Here is a 24,365-nt window from a genome sequence, read left to right on the forward strand (position 1 = left end):
AAGGCCTCCTTCGACCTCTTTCACTTCTCCCTGTCCTTGCCAAGGTACAGCCAGTTCTTCCAGTGACGAGTAATAGGTAGAGTTGAAATTCTCACAGAACGTGTATTTCTATTGCCGCTATAAACAAATAATAAAAACCGAGAGAGCGGATTTCAAAATGGCCGCCATGCAAATTAAAATTAAATAAAAAGTATAAAGTGTTATAACTTGAACGATGGTACGGAACACTTCATGTGCAAGTCCAATTCGATTGACCGGTTTTTTATGTATCCCAACTGGTAAACCGTTTGTTCATAATACATCAATTTTGATTAACCCCCGAGCCAAAAAGAGGGGTGTTATAAGTTTGACGTGTGTATTTGTGTATCTGTCTGTGGCATCGTAGCTCCTAAACTAATGAACCGATTTTAATTTAGTTTTTTTTGTTTGAAAGGTGGCTTAATCGAGAGTGTTCTTAGCTATAATCCAAGAAAATCGGTTCAGCGGTTAGAAAGTTATCAACTGTTTTCTAGTTACTGTAACCTTCACTTGTCGGGGGTGTTATAAATTTTTAATTTATTTGAATTTACCTACGTCTAATTGAGTGATCGACGTAAGGGTGAGGCCAAACGGACGTAATTTTTTGAGTTGTAAGTCGCGTAATTTCGGTTGCGTAATTTCTGCTGCATTCAGTTTCATACAAAAGTTCAACTCATTTTGCGTCGCCGTGTGGCACGAACTGGACTTTTGTATGAAACCGAATGCAGCAGAAATTACGCGACCGAAATTACGCGACTGACAACTCACAAAATTACGCTCGTTTGGCCTCACCCTTAAATAATTGTAGTTGCTTACATATAGTACCTACGCGACAGATTGAGATGGCAATCAGAGTATGAGGCGGGGGGACTCCCCGCATACCCGCACGTCACCCGTGTTCACCCGCAGAGGGTTAGCGCGGGGGCTTTGGTTGCCATCTCAACATGTCGCGCACTATATACCTAGAAATTAATAAAAGCAAAGAATAAAATTTAGTGGTAGACTATATTTGACTATATTACACTTTTACATTTCAAAATATACAAAACTTATAACATAATATAAATAATAAGCTTACAGTCTATAAAAGTCATTCATGTATCATATTTCCGCTTCTTTGTCACTTTCATGAACAACACCATATCTGAAAAGAAAATAAATATTTTGGAAAAATCTATAGTCACCTCTAACTACAGCCGAGCCGGACCCTGTTAACTCTTAAAAGCATCAAATTTAAATTCAAAATATTTTTATTCAATTAGACTTTTACAAGTTCTTTTGAATCTTCAAAAGCATCTACCACTGGTTCGCAATGCCTTTCCTACCGAGAAGAACCAGCAAGAAACTCGGCGATTGCTCTTTTCAAAGATTTGATATACATAAAGTCCATTTTATGCCATGCATAAAAGCGACTGGAGGTCAAATCTACGCTCTTTTATCATTTACATAATATGCTTTTCTCAGGAGATCTTTAAATAGATTTTTGAACTTGTGTAAAGGCAAATCCAAAAGCCAATCCATCGAAGCAATAACTCGTTGGCGGGTGACCAAAAAACCACAAAAAATAAAATAATAAATACTTAGTTTACTAAGTAACATAACATAGATGGCACTGGCCGTTATTAACTTACAGTGTTCTACATAAAAGCGTTAGGTATACCTTGTACGATGGCATGGAACCCTTCTTGTGGGAGTCAGACTTGACCGGGTTTTTTATACTAGGCTACACCAGGCTTTCATTGGGCTTCAAAGCTAATGAAATTGCTAAAAGTGCATAAATAAGTACCTTTCAACCGTCAAATGCATCTACCACTGGTTCGGAATGCCTTTTTTTTTAACCCCCGACCCAAAAAGAGGGGTGTTATAAGTTTGACGTGTGTATCTGTGTATCTGTGTGTCTGTGTATCTGTGTATCTGTCTGTGGCATCGTAGCGCCTAAACGAATGAACCGATTTTAATTTAGTTTTTTTTGTTTGAAAGGTGGCTTGATCGAGAGTGTTCTTAGCTATAATCTAAAAAAATTGGTTCAGCCGTTTAAGAGTTATCAGCTCTTTTCTAGTTTTCTTGTAGAAAAGAAGGTTAGATAACCGTTAGGTTCATAATATTATGTCAATAGACAAATGTCAAGCTGTCAAGATGGACGTTGCCTAAATACATAATTATTTATTTGAAAATGATGTTTTGGAAAACTCAGATACTTTGGATCGTCGGGGGTGTTATAAATTTTTAATTTACACTTGTATACTAGGCTTTCACAAGGCTACACCAGGCTTTCATTGGGCTTCAAAGCTAATGAAATTGCTAAAAGTGCATAAATAACTACCTTTCAATCGTCAAATGCATCTACCACTGGTTCGAAAAGCCTTTATTTATTCCATTAGGCTATGACTAGGCTACACTAGGGATGAAATGACTAGTACTTACTAATAAATATGGCCACGACTACAGCTAGCATGAGCCAAAGCCAACACTTCCACGCGCCGCGGCTGTGTTCCTGCAGCCTGTCTGACTCCACTTTTAATGAGATGAGATTCCTATCTGTCAGATCTGATGATTTTTTCAGTGCCTGAAATGATAACAGATATAAGAAAACTGGTAGAAAATTCATACTAATATTAGTATAAATGACAAAGTATGCGTGTGTGTGTATGTCTGTTACTTTTTTACATCCCATCTGTTTAACCGATTTTGTTCGCAAATGACTTGAATAAATATGCGACATTATAATTTAAAAGATTTTTTATGCATGCTTGGTTCATGTGCGCGAGAGACGCAAAATATCCCATTTTCCAGCATGTACCTTTGTACAGATATAGTTTGCATCCCAAATAGTTCCCTCAGCCCCATTTCATTTGGGGTTGGGCCTTCATGAAAGAAATAAATGCTTTTCTAATGGGATATTTTTAAATTTTAACTTTAAGATAAAGCTTAAAGGTTCTTGTATCTTGCTATAATAACACTTTTTACATTAATAGTTCTGATTTAAATTTCAACTTTAAAGAACATCTATAAAGCTGTTTTTAAAGACTCTCCCATCTTGCTATAATAACACTTTTTATATTAATAGTTTCTAATTAAAAGTTACATTACACTGCACATACCTACTGGTAAGCGCAATGTGGGACAACCTCCAGCTCACTGGACTGATGACTTGAAGACGGTGGCGGGGAGCGGATGGATGAGGAAGGCGGAGGACCGTGTTTGGTGGCGCGCTCTTGGAAAGGCCTATGTCCAGCAGTGGACGCATACAGGCTGATGGAATGGAATAGAAAATGGAAAAGTTACATACCTCAGTATCAGCCTTTATAATAGTGCTTGCGATCTGTGATTGCTCCTTCAAACTCTTAGTGAGCATGACCATGTTTTCCGCAACTTTCTCTTGCATGTTCTGATGGTACTTGAGTAAAGAATCAATATCTTCCTGACTGGTGCTGTTGCTGGTGAAATTAGCTGCTTTGATGATGTTGCGCTGCCTGAGTGCATCATCACTGTCTTCTAGAATAAATTAAACCATTTTAAAGTTTCTGCCTGATCATCATTATCTTTTTTTTAAAGTATCTGTAAAAATTTCCGCTCAACTATTGGGTTATACATATTTGTCATTTAGTGTTACTTTAATTAATTAATTAATTAAAAAAATATTTTTTACAATGCAATGTTTAAGCTGTAACATTTTTTGGTTCTGTTGTAAACAAAATAAAGTTGAAACAACACTTGTGCCAGTCAATTTTGTATATGACTACATGTCGCTGCGCATGAAAATGTGTATTTTTGTTGCAGCGACAATGAACATAATTTTGTCTCAAACATTAAACATATCATTTTGGATAGTTAGGGATCAATCATTTTGAATAATATAAATAATATCCCACCTAAGCCAAATAATTCTGATCGCAGTTCCAGTCCATACTTTGCCACAGTCTTCTGGTGTATCTCCTGAGCGGAGCCATCTGCTGAGTTTGTGGCAGCACCATGTGATAATAATTGTACAGCTTCAAGCTGAAATATTAATATTGTCTGAAACCCATTGTTTCTTAAAGCTCTATTGTTGTATCAAAATCTCACACAGACAAGTTTTTTTTGATCCTTTTTATTCCAAGAAAACTGAGGATTTCTTTAGAAGGGCTAATTATAGCATAAATTTATAATAGGTTTTTTGTTTTATTAACCGGCAGATGTTGTAATTTAACAAACACATTCCTGCAGATTTATTTCTTGTAGTAAGTATGGTATGATAGATACCTTTTCTATAGGACTATTGAGGGTAGCCGTTTGAATCAATCCTTTTAAGAAAGCTGCTCTTTTAATATACTCTGCTAAAACATCTTTAGCTGGCTTGCTGTAAGAGATAGGAAACTATCTTGAAACATTTAAAAACAACACTTTTATAGTGATGTTCTTTTTAAAGGCCTCCAAAATTAGGTCAAATAAAAATCATTGAAAGATAAAATCTGGATGTTAAATTGATTGTTTTATCAATTCAAGTGCAAGTTTCAAAGGTCCAGGATTCACTCCACTTTTGAGATAACCAGTAATCCTATAAATATTATCAATGTGAAAGTGTGGATGTTTGTTACTCAATCACGCAAAAACTACTGGAAGTATTTGGCTGAAATTTGGAATGGAGATAGATTATACTCTGAATTAACACATAGGCTACTTTTTATCTCGGAAAATCAAAGAGTTCCCGCAGGATTTTGAAAAACGTAAATCCACGAGGGCGAAGTCGCGGGCATCAGCTAGTAAAGTATATTTTTAAGTGAACCTTACATAAGTAAACTTACTCAGGACCCGTTTTAAGTTCAGTTATCATATCATTCAGAGATTCCACGTATTGTTTCAATCTGCAATGCGTGTCTATAGGTTCCTCTTTTGCAATCAATTCGCATTTATTTAAAAGTTGCCGTACATTCATTTCCAGTCTAGATTTCTTTGGAACTGTTACATTGCTCATTTTAGCTTGATCTACAGCCATTCTATTGACTCTTTATATTATATATTAAAGTAAAAATTATATTGAAGAAAATTGCGAGATCGCGACAAAAATTCAAATTTCAAAAATATTACATGTCATCTGTCAACGTCAAACTTGACATTGACATTTTCTACAGTTCAATTTTTTACGTGTCTGGGTTCTAGCTTTTTGAGTCTGCAATAGTCCAAAAAATCTGAAAACTGAAGTATGTCTGTATGTTTGTTACTTTTCACAGCCCATCCACTTATCAGATTTTGATACGGAAACAGCTTGCATCCCGGAGACAGACTACTATGGTTAACTTTACAGACTCGCGTACCGAGGATTCCGTACTCGGGTATTTTCGCAACATTTTTCATGATAAATCAAAAACTATTATGCATTATAAAACTAAATAAAAATCTGTTTTAGAATGTGCAGGTAAAGCCCTTTCATATGATTCCCCACTTGGTATAGTTATGTTACTTTGAAAATACTAATTATTTGTTCATGAACACTATATAAATTTTTTTTTGTGATGTAAACACAAATTCACAGTTTTTCCTTTACTTGGGCTATAAGACCTCTTCTTTAAGGGTTCCGTTTTCCCATTTGAGGTAGGAAACCCCAAAAATAGGAAAATGTATTGTGTACTATACTGAAAACTTAGTAGACTACTAAGTGAAATTCTACATAGTTACTAATATAAAGGTATAAATAATTTAAAAATAAAACAATTATTTAGTGTAAAATATTTAATGTGCAATTAATAGAACCTTAAATCCAATGATACAAAATTACGATTTGGTTGCCTGTTTCTTGGCAGCCTCTGCCTCAGCTTCACTCTTCTCGAAGGTTGCAATCAATTTTTCAACTTCACTGCTTGCAAGTACTCTGATGATAGTTTTATTGTCTTTACGTGTGAGAGTAGCCATTTCCACTGAAAAGTTTAAAAAATTTATGAAATTTCATCATCATAAAAACAAAAATAAATGGAATATTATTCAAGGATCAATGGAATAGCCAGACTCTATTTTTTTTTAATTATATGACAAGACATGACTTGCCATGAGGCACTCAAGAGATGAGAGTTTTTGTGAAGCAAATAATTACTAAAACATTGTACGTAGACTCCTCTAGTGCGGAGCCTAGGGTTTGATCCCAGACATGTACCTCTAACTTAACAGAGTTCTGTATGTATAAGCAATTAAAGTGTGTTACATAGTTTCTTTAGTGGTGAAGGAAAACATTGTGATGATATCTGCATGCCAGAGAGTTCTGCATAATGTTCTCAAAGATGTGTGAAGTCTTGAAATATTAAAACTTGTTGGTTGGTATTAAATGATGGACGACGGCGTTGTAGTAGATGTCTTTATTCGGTGCAAGCTTATGATCAACTCTATGGACAAAACATTATTAATTGTATCGAAATCATACATGCTATTGTTTAAATTATATTTCTTAATCCGAACTACATAATTTTGCATCACCTTTTATTCTAATTCAACGTGTAAGCAACCTACATATTACAGTCTGCCAATATGGACTTGGCCAGAATGGTAGACTATGGCCAAACCCTTCTCATTATGAGAGGAGACTGTGTTCAGTAGTGAGCCAGTGATGGGTTGATGATGATGAACTAAATAATATGTAACTGACCTTTCTCTGGAGTGAGTTTGGTCATATCTAAAGTCTTGCTGAGAACCTTGATGGCCAAAGCCTGTGCTTCAGCCAATGTTGTCTCATTTTCTTTGTATTCCTGTTTCAGACTTGATACTGCAGCCTGTAAAATTATTTTTTAAATATTGTGAAAAAGATTATAGAATACTAGCTTACGTCTGCGACTTCGTCTGTGTGGACTACACAAATTTTAAGCCCCTATTTCACCCCTGTCGCGTGCCAAACAGCACGCAAATTTCAGCACGATCCGTCCAGTAGTTTGAACTGTGCCGAGTTCATAAATCAGTTTTTTCTTTTATATATTTAGATTTTAATTGATAGTAAAATCCTCAATTTTTATCCTAGATAGTGTATATAGCGAAAAGTTTTCTCTGTTTTCTCTGACTTCTTAGCTAGGAATATATTTTGATGTGACTATGTGCTATAAATACTTACCGCACTATTATTTCCTATGCAAGTGGCTTTCCAACCACCATAGTTGCCACTGGGATCAGACTGGTACAGTTGATAGCCATAGTGTTTATCCCAGCCCATGTATAGAATGGACACTCCAAAGGGCCTCTTACCTAAAATTAATTGACAGTAACAGACAGTGACATCAACATGAGGAGAATGTACAAAAACAGATCTAAGGCAGGGCTTATGTTTTTAATCCTTAGACTATGACCTGCACAGACCACCATATTGCAACAAGATTGGACTGCTCATTTTGCTAGCACTTTAAGATTGCAAACTCTTAATAAATACCTAAGTATATTAGTTACCAACACTAAAAGGCCTTAACATAAACTTAGCAGTATGAAACCTTACCTCCATACTGTGTATAAGCCTGTTTAACATCACAGAGCCAGGACACAAGTTGTTCACAAGGTATGGACTCTCCGTATTGCAGCAAATACCTCTGAGCAATCAACCGCAGCTCATTAGTCAACACATTGGCATCAGATGTGATCCCAGCCACAGAGCACACCATATCATCATTTAACTTGTATATCTTTTCAGAGAAGAACACTTCATCAAGGAGTTTGTTGGTGTTTCTACGTTCCGCTGCCAGCAAGATGCCGTCAGTTGCAAGAATGCCAAGCGATGTGCCAGCGTGACTGATAGCTTCCATAGCATATTCAACCTGATATAATCTTCCTAAAAAATACAGTAAACATTTGATGTTTCAATTTTCCTACTAGATATACTTGTTATATTTGTATAAGTAGGTATTTACATAAATTTGGACATTAAAAAAGTTACTAATAATTCTCTACCTATTGGTATAATTTATAACATTCAGGAAAGGAAAGATTATAACAATAAATAAAGAGGTAAGTAAATCTAAATTAAGGTCAATTACCTTCAGGTGAGAAGATTGTTGTTCTAGTATCATAACGCCGAGCCTGTGAAAATGAAATAATATATTGTTGTTTAGCGGAATGACCAAGCAAGATGTAGTTAAACTCATATTAGCCGTAGCAGTTTATTACTAAGTTGAATCATATGTAAAAACTTTGATACTGACCATTTTTGAAAGAGTTTAATACTATAATCAAAAGCACTTAATTATCAAACTATTTTTAATCACAATTTTTATAAAATCATTTGCTTTGTTTCGCCGGAAAGAATGACAGAGCAGAGAATAGAAATTGCGTCAACTGTCAAATAGTAGTCACAGACAGATAATTTGATGCAAACTTCGTTTGGAAATTGGACTTTTTTAAATAGTGATTTACAGTCGAGGTGGGTAACATTGTATTATAAAAGTATAGTAAAAGTGTAGAAGTAAAATAAAAAAATAGTGTTTAGAAACTTTCGTGGACGTGAAAGTAATAAGAGTAGATACTAGATAGGTATTTAGGTGAATGAATAGAAACGTTTCCTGCCCTTCCGATGCTGAGCCAATACTTGCACTATCCTGGAAGGAAAGAAGTGGAGTAGGTACTTACTTAGCTTTATGTACAAAAGTTTATAAGGAACAATAAGCTTAATCAATACCATATAATTATAATTAATGCGAAAGTGTGTTTGTTTTATTGAATATCTTTGAATCACTTCGCAACGGATCGACGTGATTTTTTATCTCGGAATATCAAAGAGTTCCCACGCGATTTTTAAAAATCGAATTCCACGCGGCGGATGTTACGGCTGTGGTTGCGGTAATCAGGCAGATAGATAGTCACACTAATATTATAAAGGCGAAAATTTGTATGTGTGTGTGTGTGTGTGTGTGTGTGTGTGTGTGTGTGTGTGTGTGTGTGTGTGTGTGTGTGTGTGTATGTTTGTTACTCCTTCACGCAAAAACCACTGGACAGATTGGCTGAAATTTGGAATGGAGATAGATAATATCCTGGATTAGCACGGGATTTCGAAAAACCTAAATCCACGCGGGCGAAGTCGCGGGCATCGGCTAGTTTACTATAATCATCTGCCAAATAGCTATGGCAAAACATACATGCGATTTATGCCTCCGGTCTTGCATGCTTAGCATAGGATGTTGGGCGGGCGTGCGGGTGGTCGTCAGGAATTACCCAAAAACATTTTACTTAACAACTTTTTATTAAAAAATCACTCATACACGTATTAGGTCACCTATTATAGCTACTCTACTTAATATCATTATGCTATACTATAACAATACAAGTACCTACGCACATTTTCGTTAACAAATCACATTTTTTATACTTACATAGCTAATTAAATTTCTATTTAAATATTATTGGTACAAAATGGAATATGCAAAATAATTTAAACTGATTCCCATTCACTTTAATAAAACAAATCATAAACATTTTAGCAAAAAGCGGCACCTAATACTTCTTACATCCAGACAAAATTTAGAAACTTTATTATGTGTAAATTTTATTTACACATAAAAAATCTACTTACTGAGTCAATTAATTTCCAATTTTACGCCTTGCACGGATTTTTTCTATGAAAAAAAAATCACTTAGGCTACTCAATAATTAAAAATAAACCAAGTAGCTTTAACTAATTACCTGAGTAGATACTTATCATTATCTTATTGTAAGGTATCTACTTATTAGGAATCCTACTTGTATACTTCTTATTACTTAAATTATCCAAATTCAAATTGTAAAGCTACTCAAAGTACCTAATTCAAATAGTGTTGAAACTTAAATTTACCTTAAGTATTTAACAACTCGTCAACATATAAAACTACTTACATATTATTATCATTCAGGCATGACTATCCCCATCAGTAGAACCCGCTATATTGAGAAGTCACAGAGCATTTCTAGTAGTTGATATTAGATCAACAACAGGCTGTATAAGAATATACAATAGTATCATAACAACAAAAGACATAAGTGCTGTTGAAAGCCCTCCCTGTGTTGCGGCAAAATATTCCATATTAAATCCCATTATCATAGTGATAAGACCCATAGAAACCGCAAACATACCGACGGCTATGTGGAAAATTTTTACAGGCCCACTCTTGATCAGTAAGCGTACTTTTGAAGAGAATAATGCTATGACCCCGGATATGAAACTTATGATGGTGAAACTCAACGCGATCACACCTGAAATATAAGACAGGATTATAAAAAAACACGCACAGGAAGCGCATACAGAAAAACTTACCAAAATGAAAACTAATTATAAAAATAACTCTAATAACTAATAAAAAATACTCGTAGTTCGCTAGAGTAACATAATCGGATTATTTATTACAACAACAAAAATGTGTTTATCTGCAGTTAGAATTGGAACACTCAATAATTTTGATACTAACAAAATTTATCTTGTCACTCACGATATCCCATGCTCGTATTTAGCAATTTTTCTCGATAAGAATCAGAATGACGATTTTCCTGGCATTAAGTATCTTTAGATCGATTTCCAGCCGCACCAAGTGGGGAGTTTATAATTTCCTAAATGGTTCAGCTGGCCCGAATTTAAAATCATTGTATTCATTGTGGTACCCGTTAATCACATTATAATAAGTGCTAACCTGACATTAAAAATATGTAGATCTTACCACAAATTCCATGGGCCGTATCGATCACCATGTTCACTTCTGTCAATGCAAGAAAAGTACCTGCGATGACAAACAGAGCTCCGACTAGCTGAAGGCAGCCATGTATCACTCGTTTGCTATCTTTGCTGAGTTGGAACGACCAAGAGTTATGTCTATGCAGAGTCAATATTGATTCTACTAGAAATAGCTGATACTGAAAGAAAAAGCACAATATTAAATGTTTCACATTCCCAAGAAGGCAAGGGAACCACTTTCCATCGAATCGAAGTGGACCCACCGAAAGTTGAAGGAGTGAGGGTTAAGATAGTCGCCTCCGCCGTTTGCCACACCGACGCTTACACGTTATCGGGAAAAGATCCAGAAAGTATGTTCGGTGATTTTGGGCCATGAAGGCGGAGGTATCGTGGAAAATATTGGTATAAGTTGTTAGTTACTACGGCAAAGCTAGGTGACCATGTACCACGTCTATTATTATTGGTCAATGAAGAATTTAGAGCTAAACTCATCGTCTGTCCACTACTGATCTCGGGTCTTTTTTTAGAATAACAAGGGTTTAACACCGTAGTCAACCACGCTGCCTTAATAGCAGACTTCGCACACCTTGAGATCGTTATAGAGAACTTTGGAGTATGTGTAAGCTAAAGTTGGAATAGCAAGTTACGATAAATCGTTAACGAGCATTTAGCTACGAGAGAGCTAAATAATATTAGCCTATATTGGTAAATAGGTAAACGAACTAATCTATATTATATCTAGTCATTTGAAAAAGAATCACGTGGTCTGCTTATCACAGTTTTTTTGGAATAACCGGAAAATTGCAGATAAACAAATCATAATCACTATTATGATTTCACAATCTGACTGACAAAATAGTGATCTTTGTGCAGCAAATAGTATAATCAAAGATGTTTTAAGGATCATCCTGAAACATCCGCTAATGCTGATACCTCAGTACTGATATTATGTTGTTTTGTAAGTTTCAAAAAGTTTACCTAAAAGATTAGAGGCAATAAATACGTACTCCAGTGCCTGCAAAAACGATATGCAGCTGCAAGTTAGTGACGTTTCCGTTAGGTTGGGATTTCAACGCGAAGTGCCACAAACAAAACACTACAATTGCTATTTGCATGTGGTGGAGCAAGTTGATTAGTTGGCAGATGGCGGCCCAGGCTGAACTCCAAGAAGAGTTATACGTGTCGTTGCTTTCTTCATCGTAGGTGGGAGCTTTGGTCACCTCAACTTGGTATGGAACGTGTTCGCGAACTTCGAACACCTCTACTTTGTCAATAGAGTGCCTACTCCCACTGGGCTTATCCATTTTAATTACTCTATCACCAACACTAACTTTTAATCAGTTTAGTATTCAAAAGAATACCAAAATTCTTTTCGCACTAGTTAACTGGAATCTATCAAACTACATACTAAAACATAAGGAATCTTGTGAGATAGTGTACCTAGTAGGTATATCTTGTATTGATAACAAGAGAAAATTCGATTTTTGGTTCGACTATCGTCACGGGATTGACAACTTCGAGATTACAATCTTGCGTAATCCTTTGATAGTGTAAGATGAAGTAGATTATGGTTATCATGCCTCGGGCTTCGATATGAAAATGTTGAAGTTCTCTCACTTGAAATGTGGTGTGATTCATAGGATTGGATATTCCATTGTACTTACTTATGGATTTATAATTTGAACTATGAATAATTTAGATAAATCTTAAATCTATCGCTGCTGGACGGAGACCTTCTCGAGAGAGCACCACCATACACGGTTCTCCATCTTCCTCAGCCACACACTTTCCGCTATAAGTAGTTATAATAGTAGGTAGGTATAAGAAGATATTCTTAGGTGAAGTTTTCTCGTTTGACACCATTGCCTTGAAGAGAAGTGTAGCTGATAGAAGAAGAGGTTTCGGCGAATGTGTGAAGATGTGTTTCTTTTTCTTCAACCAAACAGATTATTTATTGATAGATGACGTGAAAATTTTTTCACGTCATTGATTAAGAATCTGATTAGTCTGCTTATCAGCTAAACACACAATTTTATTCTGTCTTAGTCTGCTATTGTAAATACCTGGCACCCGCATGTTTATCCTGCGGTTCAAGGCATGTAGCTCCGTGGCTCCATCTATAGTTAACTCAATGTTTATCTACTCGACGCTAGATGTCGCTAGAAGTTAAAATAAAAGCTATAAATAATATTAATAATAATATTTAGCGATAATGTTAATAAATTATAGAAAAATTTTATATCAATATTATTCAGCAGTTCACATCTCTTCGAATGTTAAAATAATATGAATACCTACGTTCAGTTTTTGTGCTAAGTCCATTAATTCGCAGTTGGCATAAATAAAGTCATTATGGTCTTAAGTCCAGCGATGTCTTGATGACCACGATTTACAAACTAATGACCTGCACATTTAAATGATTAACAAAATATCCATACCTACTAATACCCAAAAAGATCACTATGATCTATCTGACCTCTAGTTATCGGTGTTATGTTGACAAATGGGCATGATTCGGTTAAGGGCCACGAGGGCCGTAGGGAACAATTAATTAGATCCCTTATTAATTAGGAGGTTGGCCGCCACTCCTAGACGGCACCTTTGTCGTGGAGTTATCTACTTACCTCTGCTTTTTTTTCTTTTAATTCTACATTCTGGTATAAAACTGTGTTCGATATAATATTATTATCATTTCAAATACCGATCTAATTGAATGATTAATAACGTTACCTACATAATATTCTTATTAGTTATTTTTTAAATTATTTTCAGAGTTTTTAGCTCAGTAGCTAGGCCAGACTAGACCTACCTACTTATTAGAATTACAATCCATACTAATATTATAAATGCGAAAGTGTGTCTGTCTGTCTGTCTGCTACGTTTTCACGGCCCAACTGCTGAAACGATTTTAAGGAATTTGGTACAGACTTGGGATACATCCCGGGGAAGGATATAGGATACTTTTTATCCTGGTAAATCAAAAAGTTCCTACGGGATTCTATACTATTCGATACATCCTCTAGTACATAATAATGTGCATAAATAAAATTATAATATTTTATTAGAGCATCTGCTATGTAGGTAGGTATAGGTATTACCTATTGTTTGGTAATAAAATAAGTTTATTCCTTTGTGATTGTTATAGCAAAATAATATCCCTCTTGTGGAAATATTTTTCTTTTCGATCATCATAATTTTCTAAGCCCATGAGAGTTCTCAACGCGATTATTATAAATCGATTGTCGGTATCCGCATCGTGTATCGATTATGGTCGATTATTGATTCTGATTTATAGCATCGTACGCGCATCCATCGTCACGCGCGTTTTATTAAATAAGGAAAACAGAGAAGTTAGAGCAACTATAAATAATAGGGCCACTAAATCAAAAGTAATCGCTGGTCTTCGCTTCTGATTAGTAAATCGGCTGTAGAATTAATTTAAGATCCATATATCTTTACATTGTTATGGGACAGCACTATCATCACCATCGCCGGCCCACTAACTAACGAGAACTTAGGCCACCTAGCCATGTGCGAATCGGCAGACTTTAAACGCCATTATTGAGAACTCTGAAGCATACAGGTTTCTTCACTATGTTTTCCTTCCACGTTTAAGAAAGCACCTATTATATTTATTAATACGCACATATTATAATAAATATTAACTCCGTATGGCGCTGAAACCTGGACACTGACAGTCGGCTTTGTCCACAAGTTCTATGGAGCGGATTATGTTAGGTGTCTCTTTGAGGGACAAGAGGAAATCCGTAGGAAAACCAAAATGACCGACATAGCTCAAAGAGTTAGTCAGCTGAAGTGGCAGTGAGCAGGTCATGTCTGTCGCAGAACAACGGCCGTTGGGGCAGACGAATTCTGGATTGGAGACCGCGTATCAGCAAGCACAGTTTGGGATGACCTCCATCCCGCTGGACCGACGACCTTAAGAGGGTAGTGGGAAGTGGGTGGATGAGAAAGATGGAGGACCGTGTGGGGTGGCGCGCTTTTGGGCGCCTATGTCCAGCAGTGGGCGCAAACAGGCTGATTGATAATATCTAACTCCGAAAAGTTTGAGGTGCTCGAGGCCGAACCCTAGAATTCCCGAATAGAAGGTGGACCTATTAACCACTAGGTTATCACAGCTTTACAGAGTTATATTATTTGGGAATGAACGTACCCATTATAGGTAGGTACACAGATAACGCACAAGGCAGAGCTTTTTTATGGAAAGGTAGAGCTTAATGTACAGTTAGAGACAGATCGTACCGTAACCGAAGTGATCCAGAGTAATGATTATTGTTATTGTTTTATTTCCCGACGCCTCAGTGCCATTAATATCGCATCTATGGAGTTAATCTCTTATTAAGGAGCAAGATTATAGGTTGGAGGTGGGCTGGAATAGCTCTCTGTGTGGTCCAAAGACAACTTAGATCTGTAGGTGTTTGAAGTGTAGTCTTATCTAGGAATGGGGAGTATAAATCTATTTAACTTAACTTTAAAGATATTAACAAAGAAGGTAGTCCATTCATTCCCTCTCTAAAGGGAGGTAATGAGGTTATAACTAACCTAATGTTCTACTTCAGTTCCTCTGATTATTATTATTATTTGATTTATTTAGGCGAAGATATTAATATAGATGGGATGGCAATCGGACATATCCGGAGAGCGATCAGTGAGGTGATTTGCTGACTCAGTGTCTAATACTGAATGATAGCACAAGTAAAAGAAAATTTCGAAAACCGTAAATTTGTAGTTACATCACAAAAAAATTAAAATGTGTTTCTTGAACAAATACGTATTTTCAATTTTCAAATTAATATCTATAGTCTATACCAAGCGGGGTATCATATTATGAAAGGGCCTTTACCTGTACATTCTAAAACAGTTTTTTTTGCATAAAATAATTTTTGATTTATCGTGCAAAATGTCGGAAAAAATACCTGAGTACGGAACTCTCGGTGCGCGAGTCTGACTCGCACTTGGCCGGTTTTTTTTATACAAGAAGTTTGTATAAGAGATTTTAACCTGGGGTACCTTAGTGCTATCTTGCGGAATTTACCACTAGGTATACTGTTACAGCAATGCGTTATATTACATGTATCTATATACAGGGTGGTCAAAAAGCCGTGGATCAAACGAAATAGGGAGATAGAGGAGGTCATTTCCAGCAAAAAATATTTCTACAGCATGGCCTTATTTAAATTGCCCTAAGAGTTATGAATATTTTTGAGATTTTTAACAAAATACCAGATTCTCTTACAATTAGACTAATTTAAAAAAAATGAGATAAAAGATAATAAAACAAACGATGCTGTGTCATTACTAGATAATGTATCAGCACTACAAACTTTCTATTGAGGCTCTGGGTGCCAAATTACAAGAGCAATTAATTTTTTTCCAAAACTTTTAAAGCGTTACCAAAAATTTAATGTCACTTTAAAAGCGCACTGTGAAAAAAAAATGTACTACGGAAAAGTGACCCTGTATCAGAAAAACTTGCTGATTTAATGCCAATTTAAATGAGGTATAACACATTACTCTTTGTTTCGTAATTCTGGTATTATAATTGTTTTTTCATATCAAGGTGCAAATTTCAGTAGATTAGTTTAATTCAAAATAATTTTGAAGATTATCATGCTGCTAGTTAAACTGCTAGTTTTTTGTATGTTGGAATGCTAGAAACATCACTGTGCTTGTCACACTTAAAATTTGTGAAAAGAATAGAAACTCTTCACTACCACCTCGTGCCAGAACCACCCAGAACTACCCAGAACGCCCGTCTTGCAAGTAGTTCATCTTTTCTAGGAAACAAAAGGATAAAGAAACTATGCCTCTCGTTCACACTAATCATCATTTCTATTTGCATTGTTGGAATAAGGAAGGATGTGAAAGAGAGGCATAGTTTTTTTATCCTTTTGTTTCCTAGAAAAGAGGGCGTTCTGGGTAGTTCTGGCACGTGGTGGTAGTGAACAGTTTCTGTTCTTTTCACAAATTTTAAGTGTGACAAGCACAGTGATGTTTCTAGCATTCCAACGTACAAAAACTAGCAGTTTAACTAGCAGCATGATAATCTTCAAAATTATTTTGAATTAAACTAATCTACTGAAATTTGCACCTTGATATGAAAAAACAATTATAATACCAGAATTACGAAACAAAGAGTAATGTGTTATACCTCATTTAAATTGGCATTAAATCAGCAAGTTTTTCTGATACAGGGTCACTTTTCCGTAGTACATTTTTTTTCACAGTGCGCTTTTAAAGTGACATTAAATTTTTGGTAACGCTTTAAAAGTTTTGGAAAAAAATTAATTGCTCTTGTAATTTGGCACCCAGAGCCTCAATAGAAGGTTTGTAGTGCTGATACATTATCTAGTAATGACACAGCATCGTTTGTTTTATTATTTTTTATCTCATTTTTTTAAATTAGTCTAATTGTAAGAGAATCTGGTATTTTGTTAAAAATCTCAAAAATATTCATAACTCTTAGGGCAATTTAAATAAGGCCATGCTGTAGAAATATTTTTTGCTGGAAATGTCCTCCTCTATCTCCCTATTGCGTTTGATCCACGACTTTTTGACCACCCTGTATATACTCATATACATGTATCTAATGGCGATGCAAGGTTCACCCGCAACGAATTGATAACCACGGCGCAGGCTCCCTAGGGAACGGTCTAGACAGGCATCATCTGTCATCGCTAGATTGACATCATAAATCATACAACAGATTTCCTCTTCCGATGTAATATTAATTATTATTATTATATTTTTTGATATGTAGAGTATTTTAAGGGATATGTAAGTAATCCTACTAATTACTAAATCACGCAAAAACTATTGCATGGATTTGGCTGAAATTTGAAATGGAAATAGATTATACCCTGGATCAACACTAAGGCTACTTTTTATCCCGGAAAATCAAATAGTTCCCGCGGGATTTTGAAAAATGTAAATCCACGCGGACGAAGTCGCGGGCATCAGCTAGTTATTACTAATTGATGTCATTCATGACGTAATACAGATAGCTATCAACATTAAACATTTTGAAAGAGTACCGAATGTTCGATCGGCTTCATTCTCCTCTCAAACAGTCGGCATTCTGTAATTTGGAAAACTAATACTTTTTAAAATTCTTACCATTATTATAAGTAGGTACTATTGTAATTCGAGGAACCTTAAAATTTATAAGTGATAAAAACTTATGGGGATTGCCTCACATACTCGTTAATGTATGATAACATGAAATTAAAACACATTCAATCTGGTAGTGGCCGACACTTAGTCACCATCATAATTGACCAGACTTTTACTAGCATTTTTACTTTCCACTAGTTAACTTCTGAAAGTACCAAGCCCTTTTATCGGAAAGCGGTGCCGGCGTCAGTTCAAGCTGAGCTGTCATAGAGAAAATGCCGCTTTTTTCACGCACGCAAAGTTTTATGAATAAGTTCGATCCGAGCTTTCTTTAAAGTTATGGTAGCCTAATAATTTTAGTTAAGCTTACAGTTTTTTTATATGTTTGCAAGTAATTTGCAGTTTTTTTTTATTTCATTAAAGTAGTCTAGTGAAGTGCATAGCTGAAATTTTCAGAATAATTAAAGACATATATTTAGGTAAGTTTGCTTTTCTTTACTTGTTCTGTTTATTATGAATCATAAAAATAATCGAATAACCGACTTCGTATCGTAGCTTTAGATTTTTCAAATTCGCACGGGTGGTTTACCTACGAATATGTAGAAACTTTTGGGAGACCGCTTTCTATGGGTGAAATCTTAAATAAAATCCATTCAGAGCTTTTAGAGAAATAGGTACGCTTTCAAACAGACAGATGCCACAGGTTTTAAAACTATATTTACTTATTGATTATTTATTTATCAATAAAAAGAAGTGATGTAACTTATACCTAAATATTTTACAAACTTAAGTAACTTAGTTCCGATAAAAGCACTTGTTATTTCGTCGATCTCAAAATTAGCTTAAAAGTTAGCTAGAATTGTTTAACTTTGCTAACAGAGTGACAATGCATGTTCGCTGTGTAGGTAGATATAACCGATTTGCACATGGCATAAGGGAATCCAGGTACAGTCACCGACATATTAAATTAAAGCGTCATATGTATTAGTATGAGTATAGTATTAGTAGTAGTATATTTAGTAGTAGTAGTATATAGTAGTAGTCGATAATATATAGTATAGTATAGTAGTCGAGTAGGTGATATGCACAACGTCGCCGGTCAGCAGAATTTACACAATTTGATTGCTTAGAACAAACACATAAAAACTTCGAAATGAGGTGCCTGTCAGCGGAGCGAACTCCGGACGTCATGAATTGAAGACTGACCTCTTAACCAGTAGGCTATCACTGAAGTTCGAAATGCGGAATGATGCTGGACCAAAATGCAGATATTTTATAGCAATTCATCGCTGCGCATGCAAAATCTGCTATGTATTTCTTTTAAATTTTCGTTTTTGATGTCATTTTTTTAAGATTATTAGCCATGCTAATCATGACTAATCCCGTTTCCCTTCCAATTAAGTGTAAAGCTTGTGCCAGGAGTGGGTACGACAATAGTGCAACGGGTGGGGTTTGAACCACCGAACTTTCGGAATTCAGTCCGCTCTTCAACCGTTGGGCTATCGACGCTATATCATTTTGTTTGGTTTAAAAGGTGTATGTACATAATATATAAACCCGTTCTTTAGCAAGTATGCTAGTTCAAGAGATAATCTTTTTAGCTATGTGATTTTGATTCACAAGTAACATATATTTATTTCAAGGAGTCTGATTTTCCACATAGCGGAATTTTAATGCGCACGATAACAATGGATTTATTTTTGTAGGCGATTGTATTACATACTGGCTCATCGCGATCGCTGCATCTCTGTTTGTACTATGCGCCAAGCCACGTGCATGATAACAGGTTATTCAGCCCACAAACTTATGCTGATCGCACATTACAGCCAAACGAGCCGTACGCGGATTAGAAAGATTCGAATTCAGCGAAAAAATGCGAACGTTTTTATATTTCCATTGTTGCTGTTAGAAAATGCATTTTTTGTCCCGTAATATTAGCTTCATACGCGCTTTATAAATACTTACAACAAACAGACAAAAACTAAAAGAATACAGGTGTATTTTTATTATCATATCACACTTAATATTATAAAGGCGAAAGATTGTATGTGTGGGTTTATGTTTGTTACCCTTTCACGCAATAACTACTGAATGGATTTGGCTGAAATTTGGAATGGAGATAGATAATATCCTGGATTAGCACATAGACTACTTTTTATCCCGGAAAATCAAAGAGTTCCTACGGGATTTAAAAAAACTGAAATCCACGCGAGCGAAGCCGCGGGCATCTTCTAGTTGGAAATATTACAATAACCCTATCAAATTACAATTATTACTCTGCAAATGAATTGTTTAAGTGGATGGACCTTTAAGAATTCCGCGGCAACTTCAATATTCGGGGATAAAAAGAAGTCTTTCCCGGGACGTAAGTTCAAATTCAAATTCAAATTCAAAATGTTTTTATTCAATTAGACTTTTACAAGTTCTTTCGAATCGTCAAAAGCATCTACCACTGGTTCGGAATGCCTTTCCTACCGAGAAGAACCAGCAAGAAACTCGGCGGTTGCTCTTTTCAAAGATTTGATATACAATATTATGCCATGTATAAAAGCAATTGAAGTCCTGCGCATTGCTGGAGCGAATCGAAGTTCAAATCCACGCTTTTTTATCATTTACATAATCTTCGATAGTATAATATGCTTTTCTCAAGAGCATATTTTTAATAGATTTTTTGAACCTGTGTAAAGGCAAGTCCAAAATTGACTGAGGAATTTTGTTATAGAAGATTATACCCATTCCCACAAATGACTTTTGGACCTTCCTGAGACGGAGTGTAGGAGTCGCAAGCCTGTTACGGTGTCTAGTCAGCCTGTTGTGTAGATCGCCAACCTTCTTGTAACTAAGAATATTTTGTCTTACAAAAATTATGTTGTTGTAAATATATTGAGAGGCTACGGTAAGGATACCTATTTCCTTAAATTTTTCTCGAAGTGAATCGCGTGGTTTTAAGTTATAAATTGCGCGTATTGCCCTTTTTTGTAATACAAAAATTTTCCCAAAATCTGCCGCTCTACCCCATATTAAGATTCCATAAGACATAATACTATGAAAATAAGCAAAATATACTATCTTTGCGGTCTCCACGTCAGTTAATTGTCGAATCTTTCTAACCGCGTAAGCAGCAGAGCTTAGTTTGCCAGCAAGAGTTGATATATGGGTGCCCCATTGCAGCTTCGCATCTAAGGTTATCCCCAAAAATGTAGTAGTCTCTTCTATTTTCAAAATATCATTATTTATCATTAAATTAATGTTACTTGTGTTCTTGGTATTGGGCAGTGCGAATTCAATACACTTAGTTTTTTTTGCATTTAAAAGTAGATTATTTACAGTAAACCAGTGAGTTACCTGAGATATGGCACCATTTATATCGTCAAAATTGTCCTTATTTCTATCGACTTTAAAAATCAAAGACGTATCGTCAGCAAATAGTACGATATCGCAAATATTTTGGACTACATATGGTAAATCGTTTATGTATACTAAGAACATGAAAGGACCTAGAATAGAGCCTTGAGGAACACCCATTAGTGAGGCTGATCCGGATGACTTCACATCATTCACACATACTGTTTGAATACGATCACTAAGATAGGACGCAATGAGACCAAGCGCAGTGTCTTTGATTCCATAGTGGCTCAATTTAACTAAAAGAGTCTCGTGCTCAACGCAATCAAATGCCTTGGATAAATCACAGAAAATACCAATGGCATTCTGTGACCCCTCCCACGCATTGAATATATGCTTTAACAGCATTGCGGCCGCGTCGGTTGTTGATCGACCTTTAGTGAAGCCATACTGTTCAGAATGGAGTAGCTTATTTAAATTGAAATGCTGAAGCAGTTGGTTGAGCATGATTTTCTCAAATATCTTGCTCAGTGTTGGCAAAATTGAAATTGGCCTGTAATTGTTTGGGTCACTTTTGCTACCCGATTTAAAAAGAGGTATCAATATAGTGGACTCTGTACCAAATTTCATCAAAATTGGTTTAACTGTGGGGTTGTGAAAAGCTAGCAGATAGACAGACAGACACACTTTCGCATTTATAATATTAATATATGTAGTATGGATAGGAATATAAAATCTGTACTATCTGTATAGTGTATATTATACTAACCGTTTATTTTCATTGAATGATTGAAATAAAATTACACAGTGCAGTAGGAACAGTAGACCCACTACCTGCAATAAAGATTTTTATCGCTGCGCACGAGTTTACTTTCGAGCACAGGATATTTGCATAGTCAACGGATTTCTGTAAACTAGAGCGAGATGTCTGGTGATAGATAGGCCAAATGATGGAAAGGAAGCTAACATACTATATAGGAATATCGAAGGTTTATCTGTTAGGTATACAAATGAATACAATTGAAGCACAGTATAATACCATTCTCACTCTTATATTCTCTTAAATTATTGAACGTGCTACATTTAAGCTTACATCAAAATTTAAACACAATTTTTTGTCATTTTATCTGCATGTTTGTCCAGGATGATATTCTAAAATCGATTCGACGGGAATTATCGTGAAGATAGAACATTTTGATAAGAGTGATCTGTGCTAGCTACTTTTTACTCTTATAAGGGTACCCAGGGGAATTATAAAATCTAAATACACTCCGACAAAACCGCGGACAAAATCTAGTAATTTTTCAATACAACGAAAAAAATAAAAATAAAATATGAGTTCCAGTTATTTTCGACTTTCATATAAATAAAGTTGTTATTAAATCTTGATTTAATGCTTGTTTAGTAAGTAAATACTTAATTATTTGAAAAATATTACATTGCATTTGTTGTGTTATAAACTAACTAGCTTTTCAAAATCAAGATTTTAATAAAGACTTAATTTAACCGTTTAGAAATCATCGTTTTCCTAGGTTTCGACCGTACAACTTCAACTTAGTATTATGTTTTTTTCTTTGTAATTGAAGTAACGTAAGCAAAGGAACATACGGTCAGTTTATTTACCAGCCAGAGTCCTGTCTAATGCGGCAGAGTCAGGAAGAGAACCCGACACCACCAGCTAATGGCGGCGCTGCGACATCGGCTCCTATTACGTGTCTTGATCTTTATTTGTTTTTATTAACAATCAACCCATCGCCGGCCCACTACTGAACACGGGACTCCTTCCAGATTTTTTTACTTATTTATTCCATCACAAGTTAGCCCTTGATTGCGATCTTACCTGGTGGTAAGGATGATGCAGTCTAAGATGGAAGCGGGCTAGCTTGTAAGAGGTTTGGTGCGTTTTTTTATTAAACCTATAGTCCATACCCCTTATCAGTTTTTTACACGGCATCGTTCCGGAATGCTAAATCGCTTGGTAGCACGACTTTGCCGGTAGGGTGATAACTGGCCACGGCAGGAGCCTCTCCCCATGCCAGACCAGAGACAATTAGAAATTATAAATTTCAAATTGATCCTGATATTGAATGAGAAGGGTTAAGAACATATGGTCAATTTAGAAATTATATTAATTCCCAAATAGCTGAAAGAGCAGGGTTACAACTAAAAGTACAGTCTACCACGCTGGCTAAGAGCCAATTGGTTGAAAACACCCACTTTTGACGCAAGTTTCCTCACAATGCTTTCCATCAAAGCAAGTGATACTAAATTACCTAAAACGTACATATTTCGAAAAGTCTTGTCATGTCTTGAAAGTTGTTGCCTGGTGGGAGGCTTCGGCCGTGTCTGGTTACCACCCTACCGGCAAAGCCGTGCCGCCAAGCAATTTAGCGTTCCGGTGCGCCGCCGCGCCGCGGTGTAGAAACCAAAGGTGTATGGGTTTAATAAAAAATGCCATACCCCTTGCAGGTTAGCCCGCTTCCATCATAGATTGCATCATCACTTACCACCAGATGCGATTGCAGTCAAGGGCTAACTTGTATCTGAATAAAACAAAAGTAAAAGGTGCGTGCCCGGGTTTGAACCCCTGAATTCCCGAATAACAACTAGGAGATGTCTTAACAACGAGGCTATCACGGCTCCATATTCATAATAATACTCATTTATTATTGTACAGCTTCTAAGAAACATGTGAGAATTACAGAACTCGTAATAGGTACCGATTCTCTTATAGTGGGTGGTCTTCAATAATAAAAGGGTTCTTTATAATGACGGGGATGCTGTTTTAATAATAACCTGTGCATTCGCTACCGCACAGATCGCGTTCAATCGATCCACTTCTAATAACCGGTCAAACGATACCTTATTGACTAGACTGATTTAATAATAGGATTTTTTTATTAGTAATATGCCTCTCGAACGCAGGCTAAATTAAAAAACCTAGTAGTACCTAAAAGTTCTTGGTAGTACCTAGTTAGTAGTACCTAAAAGCACCAAGCGTTATTAAAAAAATTGTTAACATAGTGTTGTTGGGGTTCCGTTGAAAAACAAGAAACTCTTATAATTTCTCATGTCTGTCTATAATTAGATCACTATCCACATTTACATGCGAAAGTGTGTTTGTTTGTTGGGTTGTTGGGTTGTCCTTCAATAACGTTGTATTGTAACGAAACATTGGTTTGACATGATTTTTTGCATGGGTATACAATACTTACATAGTTAAAGATCTGGA

General features: G+C 35.8%; 3 protein-coding genes across 6 annotated transcripts in view; 1 reads left to right on the forward strand and 2 right to left on the reverse strand.

Moving 5' to 3' along the window:
• Positions 1 to 1,004: 1,004 nt before the first annotated feature.
• LOC123876020 (vesicle transport protein USE1) lies at positions 1,005 to 22,205 on the reverse strand. 3 transcript variants are annotated; one of them, XM_045922164.1, is made up of 8 exons: positions 14,301 to 14,307; positions 9,694 to 9,710; positions 4,803 to 5,001; positions 4,261 to 4,357; positions 3,891 to 4,017; positions 3,308 to 3,513; positions 2,443 to 2,584; positions 1,005 to 1,162 (listed from the first exon to the last, which is right to left on the reverse strand). In XM_045922164.1, the coding sequence occupies exons 3-8, from the start codon at positions 4,991 to 4,993 to the stop codon at positions 1,113 to 1,115; spliced, it is 813 nt and encodes a 270-aa protein (XP_045778120.1). In that variant the 5' UTR covers positions 4,994 to 5,001; positions 9,694 to 9,710; positions 14,301 to 14,307; the 3' UTR covers positions 1,005 to 1,112. The 3 variants fall into 3 exon arrangements, with proteins under 3 accessions (XP_045778120.1, XP_045778121.1, XP_045778122.1); XM_045922165.1 differs by lacking the exons at positions 9,694 to 9,710; positions 14,301 to 14,307 and adding an exon at positions 22,182 to 22,205 and having other exon boundaries at positions 4,803 to 5,003; XM_045922166.1 differs by lacking the exons at positions 9,694 to 9,710; positions 14,301 to 14,307 and having other exon boundaries at positions 3,308 to 3,510; positions 4,803 to 5,073.
• On the reverse strand, positions 5,713 to 17,745 carry LOC123876021 (proteasome subunit alpha type-4). Of its 2 annotated transcripts, XM_045922168.1 has the most exons (8): positions 17,701 to 17,745; positions 10,641 to 10,839; positions 9,959 to 10,182; positions 7,998 to 8,040; positions 7,463 to 7,792; positions 7,088 to 7,218; positions 6,632 to 6,755; positions 5,713 to 5,912 (listed from the first exon to the last, which is right to left on the reverse strand). In XM_045922168.1, the coding sequence occupies exons 1-8, from the start codon at positions 17,728 to 17,730 to the stop codon at positions 5,770 to 5,772; spliced, it is 1,224 nt and encodes a 407-aa protein (XP_045778124.1). In that variant the 5' UTR covers positions 17,731 to 17,745; the 3' UTR covers positions 5,713 to 5,769. The 2 variants fall into 2 exon arrangements, with proteins under 2 accessions (XP_045778124.1, XP_045778123.1); XM_045922167.1 differs by lacking the exons at positions 9,959 to 10,182; positions 10,641 to 10,839; positions 17,701 to 17,745 and adding an exon at positions 8,163 to 8,297.
• LOC123876016 (thrombospondin type-1 domain-containing protein 4-like) overlaps positions 18,064 to 24,365 on the forward strand; it is a 100,595-nt gene continuing 94,293 nt past the window's right edge. The window contains exon 1 of the mRNA XM_045922156.1: positions 18,064 to 18,267. The gene's annotated coding sequence lies outside the window, so the exon portion shown is untranslated. The remainder of the gene's footprint in view (positions 18,268 to 24,365) is intronic.

This window comes from Maniola jurtina, chromosome 20 (assembly GCF_905333055.1).
Source record: "Maniola jurtina chromosome 20, ilManJurt1.1, whole genome shotgun sequence".
In the NCBI taxonomy this organism is placed as follows: Eukaryota; Metazoa; Arthropoda; class Insecta; order Lepidoptera; family Nymphalidae; genus Maniola; species Maniola jurtina.

Coding starts and splice junctions, on each gene's coding strand:
- LOC123876020 (XM_045922165.1), bottom strand. CDS start 4,993: ATGGCTGTAGATCAAGCTAAAATGAGCAATGTAACAGTTCCAAAGAAA. Junction 4,018..4,260: donor TCAATAGTCCTATAGAAAAG/GTATCTATCATA, acceptor TTAATATTTCAG/CTTGAAGCTGTACAATTATT. Junction 1,163..2,442: donor AGTCGTGGCCATATTTATTA/GTAAGTACTAGT, acceptor TTTTCTTTTCAG/ATATGGTGTTGTTCATGAAA.
- LOC123876021 (XM_045922168.1), bottom strand. CDS start 17,730: ATGAAGCCGATCGAACATTCGGTACTCTTT. Junction 7,793..7,997: donor AACAATCTTCTCACCTGAAG/GTAATTGACCTT, acceptor TGTATTTTTTAG/GAAGATTATATCAGGTTGAA. Junction 5,913..6,631: donor CAAACTCACTCCAGAGAAAG/GTCAGTTACATA, acceptor TAAACTTTTCAG/TGGAAATGGCTACTCTCACA.